General features: G+C 44.2%; 2 protein-coding genes and 1 long non-coding RNA gene across 3 annotated transcripts in view; 2 read left to right on the top strand and 1 right to left on the bottom strand.

Annotated features, from left to right (window-relative positions):
• NRDC (nardilysin convertase) overlaps positions 1-7,655 on the top strand; it is a 68,087-nt gene extending 60,432 nt beyond the window's left edge. Inside the window, 10 exon segments of the mRNA XM_028514220.2 lie at positions 326-488; positions 2,242-2,273; positions 2,522-2,660; positions 4,065-4,112; positions 4,399-4,451; positions 4,829-4,912; positions 5,478-5,568; positions 5,855-5,971; positions 6,861-6,950; positions 7,071-7,655. Of these exon segments, the coding sequence (XP_028370021.1) occupies positions 326-488; positions 2,242-2,273; positions 2,522-2,660; positions 4,065-4,112; positions 4,399-4,451; positions 4,829-4,912; positions 5,478-5,568; positions 5,855-5,971; positions 6,861-6,950; positions 7,071-7,268 (1,015 nt within the window). The 3' untranslated portion in view covers positions 7,269-7,655.
• Positions 4,921-5,359, top strand: LOC118500627. The gene is made up of 2 exons (XR_004903201.1): positions 4,921-5,172; positions 5,205-5,359. It is a non-coding gene; the product is annotated as an uncharacterized LOC118500627 (long non-coding RNA).
• Positions 7,656-7,980: 325 nt separating the features above from the next.
• Positions 7,981-20,956, bottom strand: part of OSBPL9 (oxysterol binding protein like 9) — a 132,638-nt gene continuing 119,662 nt past the window's right edge. The window contains 10 exon segments of the mRNA XM_036026071.1: positions 7,981-8,671; positions 8,934-9,069; positions 10,382-10,473; positions 11,378-11,456; positions 14,421-14,561; positions 14,681-14,744; positions 15,022-15,132; positions 15,840-15,924; positions 17,566-17,737; positions 19,940-20,025. Coding sequence (XP_035881964.1) covers positions 8,597-8,671; positions 8,934-9,069; positions 10,382-10,473; positions 11,378-11,456; positions 14,421-14,561; positions 14,681-14,744; positions 15,022-15,132; positions 15,840-15,924; positions 17,566-17,737; positions 19,940-20,025 — 1,041 coding nt within the window. The 3' untranslated portion in view covers positions 7,981-8,596.

The following is a 20,956-nucleotide window of genomic DNA, read 5'->3' as shown; positions in this document are numbered from 1 at the left end:
AAGTTTAAACAATTTAGTATGGGGCCTTAGCTGGTGTGGCTCAGTGGATTGAGCATAGGCCTGTGAACCAAAGGGTCGCCAGTTCAGTTCCTAGTCAGGGCACATTGCTGGGTTGTGGGCCAGGTCCCCGACTTGGGGCATGCAAAAGGCAACCAGCCGATGTTTCCCTTTTTTTTCCTCCCTCCCCTCTCTCTAAAAATAATAAGTAAAATCTTTAAAAAATATAAAATGAAGCATATCATTTGTAGAAATTTAACCAAATCCTTCTTTACCTTCAAGATTCATAACTTACGATACTTTGTTTATTTTCCTGCCCTTTTTACAGAGATGTGCGGCTTTTAATTCTGGAATATGCCCGTTGGTCTATGATTGACAAGTACCGGGCTTTGATGGATGGCCTTTCCCTTGAATCTCTCCTGAGCTTCGTCAAAGATTTCAAATCCCAGCTCTTTGTTGAGGGCCTGGTACAAGGAAATGTCACAAGCACGGTGAGTGTGAGGTGTTCTGTCACCCTTGGCCAGGTCTGAATGCCACTGTGGGCTCTGGGATTGCATTAGTTCTTCCCTGAAGCTCTGTATCATGTGACGAGCCAGCATTGTCACAGTGTGTTTAGAAGGGAACATGGCTCCTCTGATGAGCAAGACTTTTTTGTGATGGAGACTGGTGGTAGTGGACCCGGACTCTGAGTGAAAGGGGCATTGGTTACATTTGTTGAAGATTCTGTATGGAAACTACAAACACTAGAAATTAAAGTGGGACCTGGGGGTGGTGAGGGATGTGTATATATGTATATGCACATACACAGAGCTTGTATGTCAACATTGTGTATGAAGCTAAGGAGCTTCGGCTTCATCCTGTGGTAAAGAGAGAACCACTAAAAGATTTAAAAGAGGGTTTACCATTAAGATCCAGACAGACTAATTAGGAGGCTGTTGTAAAAATTGATACAAAGTTTGATCTCACTTGTGTGAGGAATCTAGAGTAGTCAGAGCCACAGAAACAGACAGTAGAATGGTGATTACCAAGGCTTTGGAGAAGTAAAAAAGGGGGGAATTGTTTGTGGGTACAGAGTTCAAGCATTGTGAGATGAAAAGTTCTGCAGTTCTGTTTCACGACACTGAATATACTTAACACTAGAGAATTGTACATTTAAAAATGGTTAAGATGTTAAACTTTGTAATGTTTCTAGATACAAAGTTGAAGTGAAAAATGATGAAGCCTGAGGTTAGGGATAATGAATAAGAAATACTTAAGAAAGAATGAGGTAGAGGATGGCCTCAACTGAGTAACTGATTAGATGCGGGGATGAAGGGGAAGAGAAGGATCTAGGATGATGCCTAAATTTCTTGCTGAACCACTGGGTTGGTAGAGGAAGAGGAACTGTAGTTGGTTTTGGGGGCATATGAGGAGTTTGTTTTGATACGTATAGATAGAGTTGGGTTGTCTGTGGGACCTTGTAACTAACCGAGGCCTCTTCTGGCCAAGAGCGCTTGGCTGGGACACTTCCTAAACTTTTCGACCACCTTCCATGGCCTCCCAGTTTCCCAGGACCAGCCTTTTGGTGGAATATATCAATGGCCACTCTTGAGATTGGCTGCTATCTTCCCCACTCCTCTGTGTCTTCATCCCACAACCCCAAACCAGCCTGTTTCTGTCTTGTCCACAGAAAGAAGTTTAAAAGCCTTAGCTCACAGAGGAGAGTAGGAATAGCTGCCTGCTTCTCTGAGCACAGTGGCAGGACTGGGCAGGGGCCTGTGGTCTGGCAGACTCAGTACCATGTTTCGCCCAGGTAGGAATCACTTTAGAGGTGAGGGGGAGGAGAGGCACTCACTTAGTGTTACTGTTCCATTGCTCACTCTGTGCCAGGCTCCAAGTTTCTAAATCACAATCACAGTTGTCATAGAGGACACAGACTATTGGGGTAAACTGGACCGTTAAGTCTGACCCAGTGGGGAGGTGTCACAGTGTATGTATGCACAGGTAAGCAGAGTGCCAAAGGAGTCCAGAGAGGAGCTGTTCAATTGAGAGCCACTTAGTGTTCAATAAACATAATATTAAGTCAGTAAGTGATGAGCCCAATCAGTGAATGACTTACCTAGCACTTTGGGTTACAGACTGTGTCTGTTTTCCTCATGTTATCCAGGGCTTCCCAAGCAATTAGAATATTGATATTAGTTGGTTCTGGGTGAAATTAATGTCAAGAGAGACTGATGTAGTTATTTCTTCTCTTTTGCCTCCTAGGAATCTATGGATTTCCTGAAATATGTTGTTGAGTGAGTATTGGTTTGAGTTTTCTCTTTGGAAGTTATGTGTTCTTACCAGCAGAAGGGCTTTGAGCCACAACTCACTTGTTAGTAAACCACAGTGGAGATGCTTCTTGTGGCAGGTTTTCTTGAAGCTAGTTATCTAAACACAGCAATGCAGAAGGGACTGTGGAAGGCCTGACCTCTTTTTCATGGTTTTCGGGTAGGGTAAGAGGAGAAAGGCACCGCCCGAGTGACCCACACTGATTCTTTTGCAGCAAGCTGAACTTCACACCTCTGGAACAGGAGATGTCTGTGCAGTTCCAGGTGGTAGAACTGCCCGTCGCCCACCACCTGTGCAAAGTGCGAGCTCTGAACAAGGGTGATGCCAACTCTGAAGTCACTGTGTACTACCAGGTCAGTCGGCCCCTTCCCACACAGACAGCCGTCCTCATGGCCGAGTACAGAGAACACGGGGGAGTAGTGACCCTGTGACTTTCAGGGCCCTTCAAGTTACCTCTGTAGTTTTGTGCCTGGGGCCATTTGTCTTCCGGAAGCAACTACATTTAAAAAATTGCTCTTGTCAGTAAAATGAATCCTTTTAAATCACAGTGCTTCACTGATCACCCAAGCACTAGTCCCGAGAGACGGACTAGAGTGTAGCTGGAAATTCCTGAACATTCCCGACAGAACCCGTGATCGGACATTTGTTGAAAGGATAGTTTTGCAAATGAGGCAAAAGTAAACACAGCTATGCAAACTGTATACAGCAAACAATGACCACCAAAGCTGTAATCCTACCAGAGATGGGATTTATCACCTCTATTTTACGAGTGATGAATCTGAGGCCCAGAGTCCCTTACTTCCCTGGTTATACCAGCTGGGGCTTGAATTTATTCCTTTTATCCTCAGATCCTGTGTTCTTCCCACACCATTCTGGAGAGGTGGAATGGGACTTAATTTTGCAACAATGTCAGTTGGCCCATATTCTACTTTAGCTCGTGGTTGGTCTCACACCCTTCTAGGACTATCGGGGCCTGTGCCTGCTAGACTGGTCTCAGACTTCTCAAATGCTGGGGCTCCTATAGCTGCTGCTATACCATGGTCTTGGGTTCCCTGCATGAAGAGGTCTCTTCTCTGCCAGGCCCCGTGAAGACCCCTGTCTGGGCTTTGAGCATGGCTATGTGGCCTTACTCTAGCTTTGTCCTTTTGTTGTGTTTCGGTCATGAACCCGAGTCTTTCCTGAGAGGACCAGCTTGTTCACAGAGCCAGTCTACCTCTGGCTGAATGTAATTTCAACTCCTTAACAGTTAAGGAGTGGTCATGTTTATACACTCCTAAAATTATTACGGCCCTTTGAAGGCAACCATGAGGCCCTGTGCGTGGTTGCAGAAGCTCCTATTTAGATCCACTCCATCTGAGGACTAGGTCCAGTTACGCTTCACTGACACCCAGAGGTTTCCTGCTCCCCTTACTCTAGTCCCTTGAACTGCAAGTACTGGATTTTAGTGTGTCCTCTATCTACATCCTTTGGGCAGGAACTGACTGACAGGTAGGGATTATTGAACTCTCTTCATGTCTGCAGTTCTGTGCTAGGTATACAAACGATCAAGCATGATTCCTGTTCTCACGTACCTTCCATCCAATGGGAAGGCATGTATAAACAAAATTGTTCTAAGTATGGCAGTAGGGCACAATCAGCTCCCTTTCAGGGGGTAACAGTGGGATGGACACCTGAACAAATGGTTGCCAAGAACAGCTGATTAAAAAGTCCTGTAAGCCATTGGATTTTCAGGTGGTCTGACCAACTTCTCCTTTCAGTCAGGTCCCAGGAGTCTGAAAGAATACACTCTTATGGAGCTGCTTGTGGTGAGTTGCATAGAGGAGTTAAGGTGTTCAAGCCCCTGACCCACTAGGACTGGCCTTTCTGCCTGGGGAGAGGGACTTGGGAGTTGTCAGAAACCTGTGATTAGAAAGTGAATGGTTATTTAGTGTTCTCACCCACTATGAACGTGGACAGGGGCTTGTTCATGTTCATAGGCAATTTAGGAAGAAGAGAGGCTAGAATTCAGGGGTATGGGGAACACTTAGGGGAAGAAGTAGAGGTTTCTTTGCTAGGAGGAGTTGGGCTGATGGGTAGTATGTTGAATTGCAGATGCACATGGAAGAGCCTTGTTTTGACTTCCTTCGAACCAAGCAGACACTTGGGTAAGTCTGCTGGCGAGAGCTCTGAGCTCAAATAAGGGCCTGGGGCTTCCTTTGCAGGCTGAGGTTTCAGATATCCTGACTGAGCAGTCACTCGGGGTTCTTTGGTCCTTCCATGCCTTAGAGTCACACTTTCTGGCCAAACCTTGTGGAGTTTGCATCTTGGACTGAGTGGGCTTTTAGTTCAGCCTAGTTCAAGATCAGCAAGAGAAAAAGCTAGCCTGTGGTCCCCTGACATGAGAATGAAATAGATGCATACATGTTTATGGATCTGCAGGCCCAGTAAAGATATGCAGAAACTCCTCCCCCATCCCTAGGGCTTCTGAGGGCAGGACCCAGGTGACCACGGGGGCTCATAAAACTTTCTGATTTGGCTGTAGGTACCATGTCTACCCTACCTGTAGGAACACATCTGGGATTCTAGGATTCTCTGTCACCGTGGGGACTCAGGCAACCAAATACAAGTGAGTAAGCAAACTATTATTCTTGGCACAGAGAGCAGGGGCTACAGGTACTGACCTAAAACCTCAGACAACTCTACCGAATGGGTTTGCTTCATAAAGTCACAGCTGCGGGGGCTCAGGGTTGGTTGTTCACAGATGGCCTGGTCCAGGACAGTGGTTCCTATGGTCCTATTAGGGTTTGACTCACGTCCTGTGGTCGCTGTACAGGGCTTGCCAGTGTTCCACCTCTTCAGGCAGACCTGAGGTCAGGAAAGGCAGAGGTGCCTGACCTGGCCTTCATGCTAGAACCAAGGCACAAGGCCTTGTTGGTTCTCAGCTTGGGAGTGGTCAAGCATGGCTGTCACTGCTTCAGTGTGAGGATACCAGGAAAATGGGCTAGAGGTACGGGCAGGATTCTTCCCATTCTTTTCTTTTCCCTCCTCCCGCAACGTAAGGGAGGCTACTGAGGACTGGGAAGAAAACACTTCAGCATCTTTCCTAGAAATATACCTTAGCCCTAACTCTCTCCTTTGCCTTCTACTTAACACCAGGTTTCTGATGACTTTTAATTGCTGTTTTGTTTCAGCTCTGAAGTTGTTGATAAAAAGATAGAAGAGTTTCTTTCTAGCTTTGAGGAAAAGATTGAAAACCTCACTGAGGATGCATTCAACACCCAGGTGACTGACCGAGCTGGCTTGGTCTGTTGTTCCTTGGCCCACACAAGCCCTCAGGACACCAGTCCTAGCGGTGCTGTGTGCTGGTTACTGTCAGAACATTGTAGACCCACCTTACTTTGACCAAAATGTCTTCCTAGCTTCATCCCTTCTCCTCCTCCTCATGCTGGCAGGTCCCGAGTGAAGGGACCATAGCATGTCCGTCACAAATCAGACTGGACAGGGCCAAGTGTGTTCTGGAGGAGCTAGCGTGACACCATGCCTGAAGGTCTCGTTTTGGTGGTGACAGGTCACAGCCCTGATCAAGCTGAAGGAGTGTGAGGACACCCACCTCGGGGAGGAGGTGGACAGGAACTGGAACGAGGTGGTGACACAGCAGTACCTCTTCGACCGTCTCGCTCATGAGGTACAGCATGGTTTTCAGAGCAAGAGTCCTGTCAGGACTCCTGGCTTTGCAGGAGTCACAATCCCTAGCACATCGGTGTTGTGTGGAGAAACACCTGGGGCACTCACATCCAGGCTTGGTTATTTACGTGCTGCTTTCTTGATTAGTGTCCAGACTGGCCTTTAGCACCGCAGGTGGCTAAGTGAGCAGGATGCTAATCCTTACCACCTACCCCCAATTTCACCTGGAGGAGATAAATTTTGCATTACATCTTGAGGTTCATTTTAAGATTTGTCAGGACAAAAAGGGTTCTGCTGTTTAAGGGAAATATAAAACCTCTGTTCTTTCTGATTATGGGGTTCTTCCTCCAGATTTAATGATTGCTGGTATAGTTCTTTTGACAAAGTAATAAACCCCACAAAAAGGAGCCATGTCCTACAATCCAGTCTCTTGCTGATAATATCACCTATGCAGTGAATTACCAAAGGACATTGAAGCAGAAGGGTTTAACAAGAAGCTTTCAGCCCAGTTCTTAATGCACCCATTTTTCTATTAGAAGCAGGGCAGATAAAATTCTCTTTACCCATTTCAGTAGTTACTGCATTTTTCCTGAGCTAGAGCATACAGTTACTATGTACCTTAGAGTTCTTAGTGTATAGTGCTCAGCTATAATTACAGTATCTGCTACCTTCTCTTGCTTATAGTCTAGGGTCACTCTTTGCTATAAAACCTGAAAATGTGTTACCAACACTCATTTTTATCCTTCTCTGGGAGGTTGGGGCAAGCGGAGAGTTGGGAGAATAAATTATGTTCAGATCCAGGAAGTCTACCTAGGATGTTAAGTTTAAGAACTATTTTCCCAGAAAATGTATTGCTAGTCTTTTATAGCTTTCTTTTTCTTTCCTGTAAGATTGAAGCACTGAAGTCATTCTCAAAATCAGACCTAGTCAACTGGTTCAAGGCTCACAGAGGACCAGGAAGTAGAATGCTCAGTGTCCATGTGAGTATGGCTGTCACTTAGCCGGCATCATTCTGAGTCTGGGCTGTATTAGAGATCCTGGCAGGTCTTTATGTAAACCTCGTCAGCGTGTTTCTCACCGTGAGTTTTGGCTTCTTTCAGGTTGTTGGATTTGGGAAGCATGAGCTGGAAGAGGATGGTGCCCCTTACGGTGAGGATTCTCACTCTTCCTGTGAAGGGATGCAGCTGACCTACCTGCCAACCTCTCCTCTGCTGACAGATTCCACCATCCCCATTACTGATATTAGGGCTTTTACATCAACACTTAACCTTCTCCCCTACCATAAAATAGTCAAATAAACTGCAGTCTCGTTGGCCTGAATGAAGCATTGTGTATTTTAAAATGTTATTTTATGAAGTTACACTACTATGGACTTAGGGCTTCCAATGAATTTTTGCACTGCATCACAGAACTTGATTTACTGCCCCCCTCCCATTGTGACTGACCGAGCGTTGCAGTAGCAGCTGGCAGAGTGAAGCTGGCAGGGGGGCCGAAAAGCTTACAGGCGCAGTTTGAGAAGCCCTGGCACTGGGCCTCTCAGACTGAGAGTCCGGTTCTGTATGACAGCCCTGTGTAACCAATGTCTTATTAGTACCTAAATGTCAGGTGCTAAGACTAATGCCTAAATGATGTTGTTTTTAATGTATTTTTCAATAAAGATAGCTCTGTATTGCCCTTCAGAATGAGTCATTTGCTGCTGTGGCATTCTTTTTATTATATTTTTGTTTTAGTGTGGGGTAGAGATCTAAAACACTTCTCAAAACCTCTAAGGCAATAAGGTATTTTTGGATAAGATGTCGGCGGCGCGATGTGTGTTCCGTGAGAGCTCAGTGAAGACCCCGGAGGACAGCACGGCGGGGCTGACGGCACACACCGGGCGTGAAGGCAGGGCGAGGAAAAGCACAGACCCTTCATTATTTTAGGGTCCTAATGTAAAGCCAACTCCTGTATTGAAAATGGGCAAATAATTGGCTTCAAGTTTAACCATAAAGATAATTAATAAGAAACACATTTAAAAAAGGTTGGAAAAATTACTTTATGAAGCCTTAAGAAGCACTGAGTATAATTAAACTATAATCCAGACTTAGATACAATTCCAAAATAAAAGGTACTGTAGGTGAGACCGTGAAATTTCCTAGTACTTGATTTTAATACATTGTGCTAATTTTCTAAAATAACTCAGAGGAACCAGTATTTACAGTAGAGGGGGTATTCATGAAAAACCTGGCTTCAGGTCTATCATGTGTATACGTGTGTGTGTATATATCTCTCCCAAGAGTATATGAACTAAGAAATAGATAATATATATCTCAACAGCAGTGCTCGAGTGCAGCGTTTGAGACAGATTTATAAATGCTTTTCAAAGCATGGGGTTTGGAAAAGGAGCAGACATGTTTTCAAACCCTGAAGTTTTCTCAGGACTGAAGTCAAAATTGTAACTGCCACAAAAGAGGAAAACAGGGAAGCTTTTCTTGCTTTAATTGTTCATCTGCATCGGAAAGTCCAGTATCCCTGAGATAGGAACCACTGCGATAGGAAGGGAGTAAGGAGGTTCTCCCAAAGGAAGACTGTTGCTTAATTATGCCTACTGCCCTGGTTATCAGGTGTAAACTTTGCATTTCCCAACCTAATGCTTGGCAGCACCAAGACGTTTCAGTAATGGTTCATCGTAAACCCAACATTCTCCATCTTCGTGAAATAACTGTAAAAGAAAAGGGAAGATTTCAGTTACACAATTGCTATGTACTTCTATATCATCATACTTTTTATTATTTTATGTCTTCTCCCATTACACTGACAACAGTTTCAAACAGGGACCTGAGCCCATCCTGTTCATCACCGTGCTGACTTAAAATGGTGTTTGGTACTTCAAACTGCACTGGAATGAATGAATGAGTTACAGCTCACATTACAAGAGCAGTAGCAGTTGGGAGGTGGGGGCAGGCTCCCCAAAGCAAGCTTACCCTTGTCTCCCATTGAATTTCCTTCTCCTTCCTTTCTCGGGCTTCTGCTCTTTGTCTTTCTTCAAGTCTATGCTTGGCTTCAGTTGCTGCATCAATATCTCTGATTTTTAAGTTGAAAGTGACATCCTTCCAAAGGCTAAAAAAAAAAAAAGTAAGGTGCTGAGAACTAAATAGACACAATTATTAGCAATCTTGAGAATGAAACTCCAGCTCTACCCTTAAGTGCTATAGTTCACAGACTAAATCTCCTTAAGCTAGCTCCAGAGCACTGGAATAAGAACAGAAAAAATAGACCCGGAAGATATATAAGGAAATAAAGGGCGGGCTGAAAGCTGGATATATGGTAAGGACAACAGAGGATAAAGAACACTGAGAACTGAGACCTGGGATTCTTTTTCTGGCTCCACATCTAATTAGCAATGCTAATTAGAGGTGGGGTCAGTTCACCTCTGTGGGGCTTGAGTGTCCTTTACTATAAACTCAGATCAGAGTTGCTGAGAAGCTCCATTTCTCCAAGCTGAGGACTTGGAGAAGCTCAATAGAGAGTTAAGAGTCAAGATGGGAGGGAATTGCAGAGGCCTAAGGGGGAAAGAGATCTAGCTTTCTCTCAAGGCCTGGAAGATGACGGCTGGACAGCTCTGGTCCAAACACGTCACTTTACAAGTGAAGACTCCCAGGGACTAGAAAAGTGTCCGCCTAAGGTCACTCTGTCGTGAGTACGAGCAGGCAGTCTAGTTGAGCAAAATGTTTACAAGTTAAGATCTTGACAACAAGCAGGATGATGATTTCTAACATTCCCTTCTCCTTCACTTATGAAGCCCCCGGACAGGTTAAACGAAAAACTTTCAGTGCAAGATTCCTCACAGCACTAAAAGATCCTAATTTTATTGAGAAAGGAAAAAATTATGATGTTTGAGATTATTGGAAAATTGAATACCCACTAGGCATTTGATGATATTAAGTAATAACTGATCTTCTTGAAGCATATTATTTTGGTTAGGTTTTTTTTAGATTATTTTAGAAAGAGATGCTGAAATCCTCAATAATGAAAAAAAAAACTTCTTGTAAACAAAAGAGCTGAAGGTGTTTTACCAGACAGACACCTCCTGGGTGGGACTTCGTTGCCATGTCTGACAAACCACTTCGATGGTGATGAGCCAACATACACTGGGTCCCGCTTACAGGCCAAGCATCACATATATATGCTACATGTCCACCTCATTTACTCCTCACAACACCCCTGAGGCAGTTCAGAGCTCAGGAAAAGGCAAGAGAGGCGAATTTACAGTCTCGGTTACAAAACAGTAAGTGGTGGAGCTCCATGTGAACCGAAGCACGCAAACTCCGTCTGTGCGCTCAGATCCTGCTCTGCGCTGCCGCCTGGCACCCACACCCCGCCCGGCACCCACGCCCCGCCCACCACAGCGCTGGGTGTGTTGTCTCCTTACCAGCGGGATTCATACTCATTCTGATCTTCCAACTTTCTCACTTTCTTCTTGATTATAGGCAACTTCTTGGTATCTATAAAAACCGAATTTTCCTAGAAAACAGAAGTAGGCAGGTGTTTTATTCAAACTGTTCTGAGACAGTCAACTCTTCCTAGAAGACTTTAATTAACAGATGTAATAATCAAATCCCACATATGTTAATGATATAATGAGTTTCATAAGCAATCTTCACCCTTAAAATATAGTTGTGTGTCTTTAATCTTGGTAGAGGTTCAATTCAATAGACATTTTCAACATGATTAGATGCTACATTCTCAGGATGTAATCTCTTGGAGAGCTACACTCATAAATAACTAATCCTAATGATAAGTATGCTGAAGTGCTTGTTACATTTCAAATTCTCCAAGTCCAAATCTAGTTCACTGGCTCCTGTTAATCCCATACCACTTTCTGCCGACCTTAATTAGGAGCTGTTTGCAAGTTCCTTGAGGGCAAGGTCTATCTCACTGATTTCTGTGTCGCTGGTGCCAGGCAGTAAGTATATTTCTTACACAAAATCAGACTGTGCACATGGACACAGATTAGTTTAGCACTTCATTTTACAAACATACCACACACTCCAGTCACACAGCTAACATTTACTGGGTACTTACTATGTGCCAAGCATTTTTAAACATATTCTTTTAAAAAAATTTGTTATTTTTTAAATTAAAACAATTTTAATTATAGTTTACATTCAATATTGTTTCATATTAGTTGCTGTTATACAGCACAGATCACACATTATTCTTGGGTGTTTTGAAAGGAGGGAAGGAAAGTAAACTCATTCTACTACCTTTACCGCTGGGGAAGAGGTGGGGAAAGGAAAAGGCCTGCCCTGCAGAGAGGGCATGAGAGCTGGCCTCGGGGGCTAAACTTCCAGATGAAGGAAGCTGGAGTCAAGGAGAGGATACGATTCAATGTAGTCTGAAATAAGTGGCAAAATCAGTTTCTTACCCCTGTTGCATATTTTGCATACATTATACCATTCCATTCCCCTTCAACTGAACAAAAGGACTTCTTGTCATTTGGAGAACTAAAAAGAAAAAGAAACGTTAGTCTCAAGTTGAAAATTACCAAAATACCTGGCCAATCTACACAGAGCAGAACACAGAAGAACAACTGTGAGTTTTTAGGTGGAGGCAGCGTAATGCTGTAGAAGGAGGTTTCCCAGAGCCAACTGTAAGAGGGAGGGCCCTAAACAAGATGCTAATGAACCTGAGATCCCACAATCAGAGTATGAGATGAGCCCTGTGCTGGGGATGCAGCAGCTAGGGACAGTCCGTCCTCAGACTGTTCACATCCAAGTGGGGAGAGATGCCACAGATTTGGGATGATCAGTGCTGTGCTGAGTTTATGTGAGCACTGGAGTTCAAGGGCAAAGCTGCTGGCATGAGGGTTGGAAGGTTTGTTTAAGGGTATAATGCCAGAGACTAGGCTTCCAACCTTGGGCTGAAGGGAACCTGAGTCTAATGGTTTGACCTCTTTTTCCTGACAAGGATCCCTTCCACAGAAGCCCCAACTTAGACCTGTACTTGGACAAGAGAGTGATTTGTATGGCAGGTATGAACTTGGGAAGATAAGTATCACAGCAAAGGACAGGTTAGGAGGGGCAAGGCAAGGGACAGGAGGAGGCTAAAAGGTCAGGAGGGAAAGTACACAGGGTGGAGAGAGGAAGCTACTATCGCTGGACTGAAATTTAAGTTTCTATGACTTAGGGGCTTTGACGGAAGGAAGACAAACAGAAAAATCGTACAATCCAGGTTTAGGTCACTGTGCAGTGGTTCTCAAAGTGCAGTCTGGGGACCCCTTGGGGTTCCTAAGACCCTCTTAGAGCAAAACTACTTCCATAACATTGAGACATTATTTGCCTTCCTTACTCTAATTTTCCTGTTAGTGTGCAGTGTTTCCCGATGAGGTTGTGTTCTGAGAAATCTGTCATCAGGCAACTTTGCCCTTGTGGGAACACTGCAGGGGCACTGAAACAAAGCTGGATGGTGGAGCCTCCTGCATAGGACCGCCCACTGCTCCCAGGCTAAAAAACCTGTACGGCACGCGACTGCCCAAAACAATGAGATGAAACCAAGCACAAGAGAAAATACTGCAATCGAGAGACAAAGTAAACATGTGGTGTATGAAGCTGCTGCCGGTATGACAAGGCATATTGTTTTACAGCAAACTTTTTGTAAGTAGAGAGAGTACACTCCAAAATCACAATATAAAGTATAGTAAACACATACACCAGTAACACAGGCTATTATCAAGCATCGTGTCAGGTATGTAATTGTGCTGTACTTCCGTGTGACTGCAACACAGGCCTGTCTGCACCCACACCACTGCAAACACAGGAGTAATGTGACGCCTTGTGCTACGACATCACAGCAGCCATGATGTCACTAGGACTTTTCATTTCCATTATAACCCTACGGGACCACGAGAGTGTATGTCTGCTGTTGTTGAGCAGAGCATCATTATGCAGCCACAACTGTGTATCGGAGATTTAATTCAGAAAATGTACAATGCCACTCTTCTCACAAATTTCTTTTTAAAGAGCTTTCTCTTTTTCAGAAAATGCTATTATTGTCATCTGGAAATGCATTTATAAATATTTTAGAATTTGTTAACTTTTTAAAATGATTTTATTTATTTTTAGAGAGGGGAGGGAAACATCGATGTGTGGTTGCCTCTCGCACACCCCCAACTGGGGACCTGGCCCACAACCCAGGCACGTGCCCTGATTGGGGATTGAACCGGTGACCCTTTTGGTTCACAGGCTGGCACTCAATCCACTGAGCCACACCAGCTAGTGCTAGAGTCTGTTAATTTTTAATAAGAGAAATATCTATGGGTATAATATAAACAAAAGCTCTTTGGAGTTCTTGATAATTTTGGAGTTCATAGACCAAAGAGTGTGAGAACCACTCAGCTGGTGCTCAAATCCCTAGTGTGAAGAGCCCACCAAACACTCTTTTAGCTGACAAGTTTGAGGGCAGTCTTCTACTGTGTATGGCTGACTGGCGGGAATCCTGCTGAGCTAGCAGTTCCTTTTTTTCTACTTTATTTTCATTATTTCCACTACTCCAGATATTCCGATATCCCCCCACCTTTGCTCACCCCTCACCCATCCTCACCACCCCCTTCCCTCCGGCCACCCACACTAGAGTCTGTGAGCTAGCAGCTCCTGACGGTGCCGCATGCCTAAGGAACTCTGAGGAACAAGCACACTTGTATATTCGTTCTGGAAATCGTATTTCCACCAACTGCCGTTTCAGGGGCAACATTATTATAGTGGTGACTTGTGCTGCTCCCTAAACTCTGCCCACATTTTCTGACTGCAATAATTATTTTGGATTTTACACTGATCCTTAGTAAACTTCATCTCATGTTCATGGTCTCATCCTGCGCAAGACTCTGGGGTGCCATTCGGTCACTGGAATTAAACCGTCTCCCTGGAAACTGGTTAACCTGTTGTGTGTCCTACACTCGCAGGTTTTCCTCCTCCGAGCAGGCTCTGAGCGCAGCCCACTGACCAGCACCAGACAGCACAGTGGTCTGCATCAGCCCCACAGTGTCAAACAAAACCAACCCAGGGCGTGATCGTTACTGTTTCCCCCAGAAAGGCACAGAAGAGAAAGACTGAGGACTTGGAGCCATGCAGGTGGGAGTCAGAGTCTAAGGCACGGACTAGCTCTCGGCCCACCGGCGACGGGGAGTCAGGAACCCGTGGTCCGGGCGAGCTGACTGATGCCAGGGAGACCCCTCTGTTCCCCGTTTGCAAGTCAGGTTTCCCGGACGCACGCCCCACAGTGACGCCTGGTTGTTCTGGCCCGTATTTCAGGGCTCCTTCTGAAAATGGGAGTTTATGGAGAGACATGACACACGGGATGTGATGTTTACAAAGACAGAATTAAAATGCTCGATTTCTAACAGAAGTTATAATTCCAGACAAAAGGAAAGTGTTTCAGAGGAGAGCACTAAAGCAGAAAAACAGAATACCTACAAAATCTCAGCAGTAATTCTGTGCTTCTTGCCCCCATAGAAAGGTTTCGTGTGGAAGACGATATTTGCACTGTAGCCAGTTTTGGAACAATTAATACTGCATTCTCCGCCTAGTTCCACCCAGGGCACTGTGAGGATAGACCTAAAAATCAAAAGTTTCCACATAAGGCCGACAGTCCAAAGGACAGAGAGGGGCGCAGCTTAATAAACAGCGGGGCTCGCTGCTCGCTGACCAGAAGAAACGGGCACAGTTCTACTTGCCTTCCGTAACCGTTGGGGAAAGTGAGGATGTAATGTTCGTCGTGGTCCAGACACGAGACACAGCCTGCGGAGAGGGGGAGGACTCTAATGAGGAGTGTCATCATCTGGCCACAGGTTTTCTTGTTTGATCAACGGATCCTCCAGGACACTCCATTCAGCTTTGGGAACATCGACCTCGCACCCACCGTCATGATGGCCCCCAATACACATGCTTTCATGCACACAATGACATCCGTTCTAGCTTCCAGGGGCCATGTCCTGTTCCTCAGACATCAGAGTAACATAAAACCCTGCTGCCAGCACCGGCCCCCCCCCCCCCCCCCCCGTGCCCAGAGACTTACCCTGCCCTATGTTGTGCACCCCAATGGACATTCCAAGGAATTTTGATTTGGTCCAGATATGAGCATTGAATTGTATCTTCTTGTTAAAACACTCAGCATAAAAGGCTGAAACTACAGAAATTGTTTTAAATTAGTGTCCTGTATAACTATACTTACTTCTCCAACTCCCTTACTTAACCTGGAGAAAGAACTGACTCCTTTAGGGAAATCCTTTACCCCCCAAAGAACTGCCTCAAATGAGGACGGGAGGTACCTAAATGCCTTTGCACCATTTTCTGCAGCGCAAACTGCCCTTCAGGGCCACGTGGGCAGAAACTTCCCCGAACCACAAGGTGATGACCAATCCTGGGGGCTTAAAATCAAGGGGCCTGTCTGTTCTTCTGGTCAGTACACTTGCTCCTGCTCCAGCCCCAGCCTGGGCCCTTCAGCATTACTACTGCACAGGGCACTGAGACACTGAGGATATGTACTCACTGCCCGGTGTCAGCGATAAGTACACTGGGCAGAAACTAGACTGCCACTTACACACAGTGTCTCAAAGGTGCTGAGGTCTCTACAGCACAGCTCATTACATGTGACTTCAGACATTAAAGGTTTATTTTCCTAATCCCTTCTCTTTATACATACTTAATTAATCAGTGAAGCTAATAGTCTTTGGAACTTACGCAAAAAGAGATACGAGGCACCAAGCCTCTAGGACTGGGAAGATACAGGGAGCCAAACGGCTGACAGCAGTGACCTCACCTACAGGGGTTTTTAGACCCTCTTCAGACAGAGCAGTTTGAGAGTGGAGGCTGCAGAGGAGCTCTGGAACTTACTGGGCGGATGATGGGAGACCTGCTCGGCCACAAATGTTACACTGTTTTTGGAAACCCAGGGAACTGGTCCTTCTGAAACTAGCTCCTGCAAGCAAATATAACATCATTTTCTTGTGCTGTGGAAACATAAATGACACTGCAGAGAATCTAATATCTGGAGTCTCTCCCCACCAAGGTGGTTAACTGCTCCCCCTCCGTACACTCAAAGCACCTGACATGGACTTTCATTATGGTGCATAATTATACTATTGGAATTGTTGCTTTGTGCCAGTCTCCCTAAGACATTGTTTTTTTTTTGTTGTTGTTGTTGTTGTTGTTTTTATGTTTATTTAGGAGAGAGGAAGAGGGTGGGCAGGGGGGAAGAGAGAAAGAAACAGTGATTGGCTGCCTCCCATATGTGCCCTGACTGGGATCGAATCCCCGACCTTTTGGTGTACAGGATGATGCTCCAACCAACTGAGCAACTGGCCAGGGCTCCCTCAGACACTCTTGAAGGCAAGGATCACGCGCCTAAATTAGGGCCAGGCCTGACATAAGAGCGGGCACTTATTAACGCCTACCAAATAAATGAGAACAGACACATACTGCCTCTGTCTTCAGAAAGGACTACATGCAACTTGTTCCTTGGAAAGGGAAAGACACAGAGTTATGCCTACTGAGAGACTATTATGCACCAGGCACTGTGGGCCAGGGGCTTCCCCTCATCCCTTGAGGCTTCTATATTCATATATTCATTTGAGTCTTTCTCTAACCAACTCCTAAATGCTGGGAGCCCAGGGGCTTGGGTCTGAGTCACCTGCTACTGTTCTCTGGCTATGCTGTCTTCCCAGATGATTTCATTTAATTCCAGGACAAAAATCCCTGAAAGCCCTCTCTCCATTCTAGATCTCTCCCTTGAACTCCAGACTCTTAAATTCCAACTCCCACCTGAAAGTTCCACTTAGATGTCTAATAGATCGCTCACACTTTGTATTTCAGATTAGAGTTCTTGATCTTTCCCTCCCCAAATCCAACCTTGTCTTCTTTAGTAAATGGCACTAACCAAGTGCTGAAGCCCACATTCTAGGATTCATCTCTGTCCCCTTTCCCTTACCTCCCCAAATCCACTGATCAGTCCTCCATCAGTTCTAAGTCCAAAATAGAGCTTGAACCAACCGTGTCTCTCCTGCAATAATGCCAAAGCCTCAATTGTCTTCTTGCTTGTTTTGTCCCTTTCTATTTTTCATAAAATCAATAAATAATCTTCTCAAAACAGAAAATGAGATGTTGTTAAGCCATGAAGTTATCAGTACAGCCCACAAGGCCCTGCATGATCTGATTTCTGAATCTCTGTCCTCATCTCACTCCCTTGCTCACTATATTTGGAATATGCTGACCCAGCAACACTGTTCTCTGAGTGGTGAGCATCTTCTGTTCATTACCTTTATCACTGTTATCTGCCCTCAAATAAAATGAAACTCTGAATCAGTATACAACTTAAGATAATAAAAAAACACCAGTGCAACCCTGACTGGTTGACTCAGTTGGTCAGACATCATCATGCAAAGCAAAAGGTTACTGGTTTGATTCCTGGTCAGGGCACACACCTGGGTTGTGGGCCATGTCCCTGGTAGGGGTGCATGCAAAAGACAACCAATCGATGTTTCTCCCCCTCCCTTTCCCTCTTTCTAAAAATAAATACACAAAATCTTAAAGAACAAATAAAACACACCAGTGCAGAACTCACCGCGCTCTCTTCAGTATCATTGGGTAATGTCCAGTGACACTGAAAGATCTCGCCCAAAATGGGGTTGTATGGCTTTTTGGCAACCGATCCTCTCCTTCCTGCATGAAAGGCTGAGAGGTACCATTTCACAACCTGAACCATTCGGTCTCGGGCATCCTTCTGGTCACTAATGCTGCAAGGGAGAAAGACAGAATGCAGCGTTCTGCTGTGCCCTCCGCATGCTCCACCCTGAGACAGGCTGAGAGGACCCGGGACGAGGAGTTACCTCAAAGCCTCTTTTTAAGGCTGAAGTATAATATACATTAAAAAAAAACCCCCACCAGTCTTAAGTGTATGGTTTGGTGACTTTGACAAATGTATATATCCACTAATCACCATCCAATCAACATATACAACATTTCCATTACCCCAAGTTTCCTAATTTCCCCTTTCTAAGCAATCCCCACCCCTCACCCTGTGGTAAACACTATTTCTGGTTTCTAGTACCACAGATTAGTTTTCCTTGTACTAGAACTCCATATAAGTGCACTGTTTAATTTCCAAATCGTTGGAGGTTTTCTAGATATATGTCTTATCGATTTCTAATTTAATCATGTCATGGCCAGAGAATACGCTTTGTATGGTTCCAGTGATTTCACACGTATCGTGTCTCCCAGTGTAACAGTCTATCCTGATGAACACTCCACGTGCACCTGGAACGACTGTGTGTCATACAGACTGGCAGTGTCTAGAAGGTCAGCTGGGTCAAGCTGATTGATAATGTTGTCTGCATCTTCCACAGCCTCGCTGATTTTCTGGAGGGCGGGGAAAGTGCATGCAGGGGGCTATTTGCTCAATCAATTCCTGAGGAATTCCCAAAGAGGACTGTGCACTTGTCTATTTCTCTTGTTTAGTCCATTTTTGCTGCATGTATTTTGAAGCTGTGTTATTAGGTACATATGCATTTAGGATTATTATTTATTTTTGAAAAATTGACTTTTTAAAATCATGAAATATCCCTGTTTGTCTCTGGTAGTATTTTGGTCTTTAAAAATGTCTCCTGTGTCTCATACTAACACGGTGACACCAGTGTTGTTATGCTTAGTGTTTTGCATATCTTTCCTCATCCTTGTACTTTTAACCAATTACGTCTTCCTATTTAAAATCTCTCACCTGCAAATAGCATACAGTTGGATCCAGATTTTTATCCTGTCTGAAACTCACTCTTACATGGAATGTGTATGCTATTTATATTTAGTATCATTACTGATATGGTTGGGTTTAACTCCACCATCTAAGTATTTGTTTTATTTGTCCCCTTTGTTACTTTTTCCATTCTTTCTTTCGTTTCTTTACTTTTTAAATTCAGTATTTTTAGAATTCCATTTAATTTCATCTATTAGCTTTTTAGCTGTACTTTTTGTATTTTTAAATGGTTCCTCTAAGGAACCTCAAAGTTTAAATTCTCATACATAAAAACTATCCTTAAACCTCAAATCTACATCCAATGGATAACTGGTACTGTGCATCTTTACTTACACCTTACCAATAAATGTTTACATTTTATTTATTCAACTGTGTATTAACCTACACAGTGTCATATTAACTGAAATTCTTCCCTTTGGGAATTGGTTAAATGGTTCTCTTAAATCTTCCTCAAGAAGGAAACATGTATTGGTGTCAGTCAATGTGCCCACCCACTGCGAAGCCTCAGTGATTTCTCTCTGGCTTCAGTAAACCACAGCTCAAGGCCAAGAAATGCAATCACAGGAGACAGATTAGAACACCCCTGCACAAAGAAAATTGTCCTGCTACCACTGAAAGGCAATGTGAACTCAGCTCCTTGTAAATCAATCCCACCTTTAGATGACTTCTATCTTTTGTACATATATTTAGTATTGTCAGCTTTACATTTAAAGTTTATGATTCGGTCTATAATCTGGAAACTAGATTGTAAGATTCTCAGGGGCAGACACTGGCTCCCCACCGCTTGGCTATTCCCAAGCCCCCGCCCAGCTCTTAGGATTGTCTGGGAAATAATGGGCACTTTAGAACGGTCACAGGAACTCAGTTAATTGAACTTCATCAGGATACAGAGTAAACAGTGTAACAGTGAATACCAATCCCTGGGCCAAATCAGCTTACAGACTTGGCTCTGTAAATACTGGCTACCTATTAACGGGCTCTCAAGGTTTTTGAAAGCGTTGGTTGACTAACAACATCACCACCATATAACCTAAGCAAACTAACAGGCATCTAATATAAACAAAATATTCAATGCCACTTTTCTCCAGAAGTGTTTAAAAGGTAAAAGGGAATCCATCTATGCTGCGAAGGCAGAAAACTATTGGGTAAAATCTTTAAAAATTAGAAACTACTATGTTCAGCCCAATACCTCACAAACAGGTCCGGATGTGCAAAGAAATCTGCATACATTTCTAACAGAGATCTTCTTTCGAGAATAAACGTTGGAAGGACTACCTGAAAAACATACACATTGGACCCTTGAGGGTCAAATTCCACTACAGAGAAACAGATTGCTACTCGGCTGGAAAATACAAAACTCATTCTAATCATGTAACTCCCCCAAATTCTGCCCAGGCAAGCTGCTGATACCCACGCTCCAAACTGTTCTGATTCAGAAATGCCCATTATCCTGCCCAGCAGAAAAGAACAGAGAAGAGGCTTGAAATGTTCAAAGTCACTCCCCCTGCACAGCCTGCCTTTAGTTGTCAGGATCGGTGCGACGACAACCGAGCTCCGGGTGCCCACTACCTGCTGGGGCATCGCACATGCACTAGCTTGCTGAACTGTACAACACTCCTGTTGTGAGGAGATTACCATCACTATTTTACTCAAAGAGAGGGAGAAATTTTTTCACTGCGCTGTGGGTCTGTCTGACTTGGCGGGGGGTGTCTGTGCACTTTCCTCTCTGCTGATGCTTCTCTATCGTCATCGTCATCGGGTGCACTGGGAAATGTATCTATTTACAAATGTGTCCTCAAGTAACTGACATGCTCCAGCAACACAAGGACCACACTTGTATTCTCAGCTAGTACGATGCAGTAGGAAGTTTTTATATGAACTGAAGGAATAAACAAAAAGAAGAGGAATAAGGATGGAAATCAATGAACTCTTTCTACCACAGGGCTGAGCCCGTGGATAAAAGTGCTGAGGGGCTGGGACTGCAGTAGAGGAGAAAGTTAATGCGATTTAAAATGAAATGTGGGAAGAAGGAATGAGAAAGATGATGAATAACCAGTAAAAAAAAGAAGAATTTCATTAGGGAATGAAAGAAGAGTTTTTAGAATGTGTATCAGATTACAAATCAAGTATCAGAGAACCAGAAAACCATATTAAGCAAACACTCCTTTAAATTTAGTAATTACTGAATATCTACCATATTCAGGAT

Source organism: Phyllostomus discolor, chromosome 5 (assembly GCF_004126475.2).
Source record: "Phyllostomus discolor isolate MPI-MPIP mPhyDis1 chromosome 5, mPhyDis1.pri.v3, whole genome shotgun sequence".
NCBI lineage: Eukaryota > Metazoa > Chordata > Mammalia > Chiroptera > Phyllostomidae > Phyllostomus > Phyllostomus discolor.
This window is presented reverse-complemented; position numbering and strand designations above follow the sequence as displayed.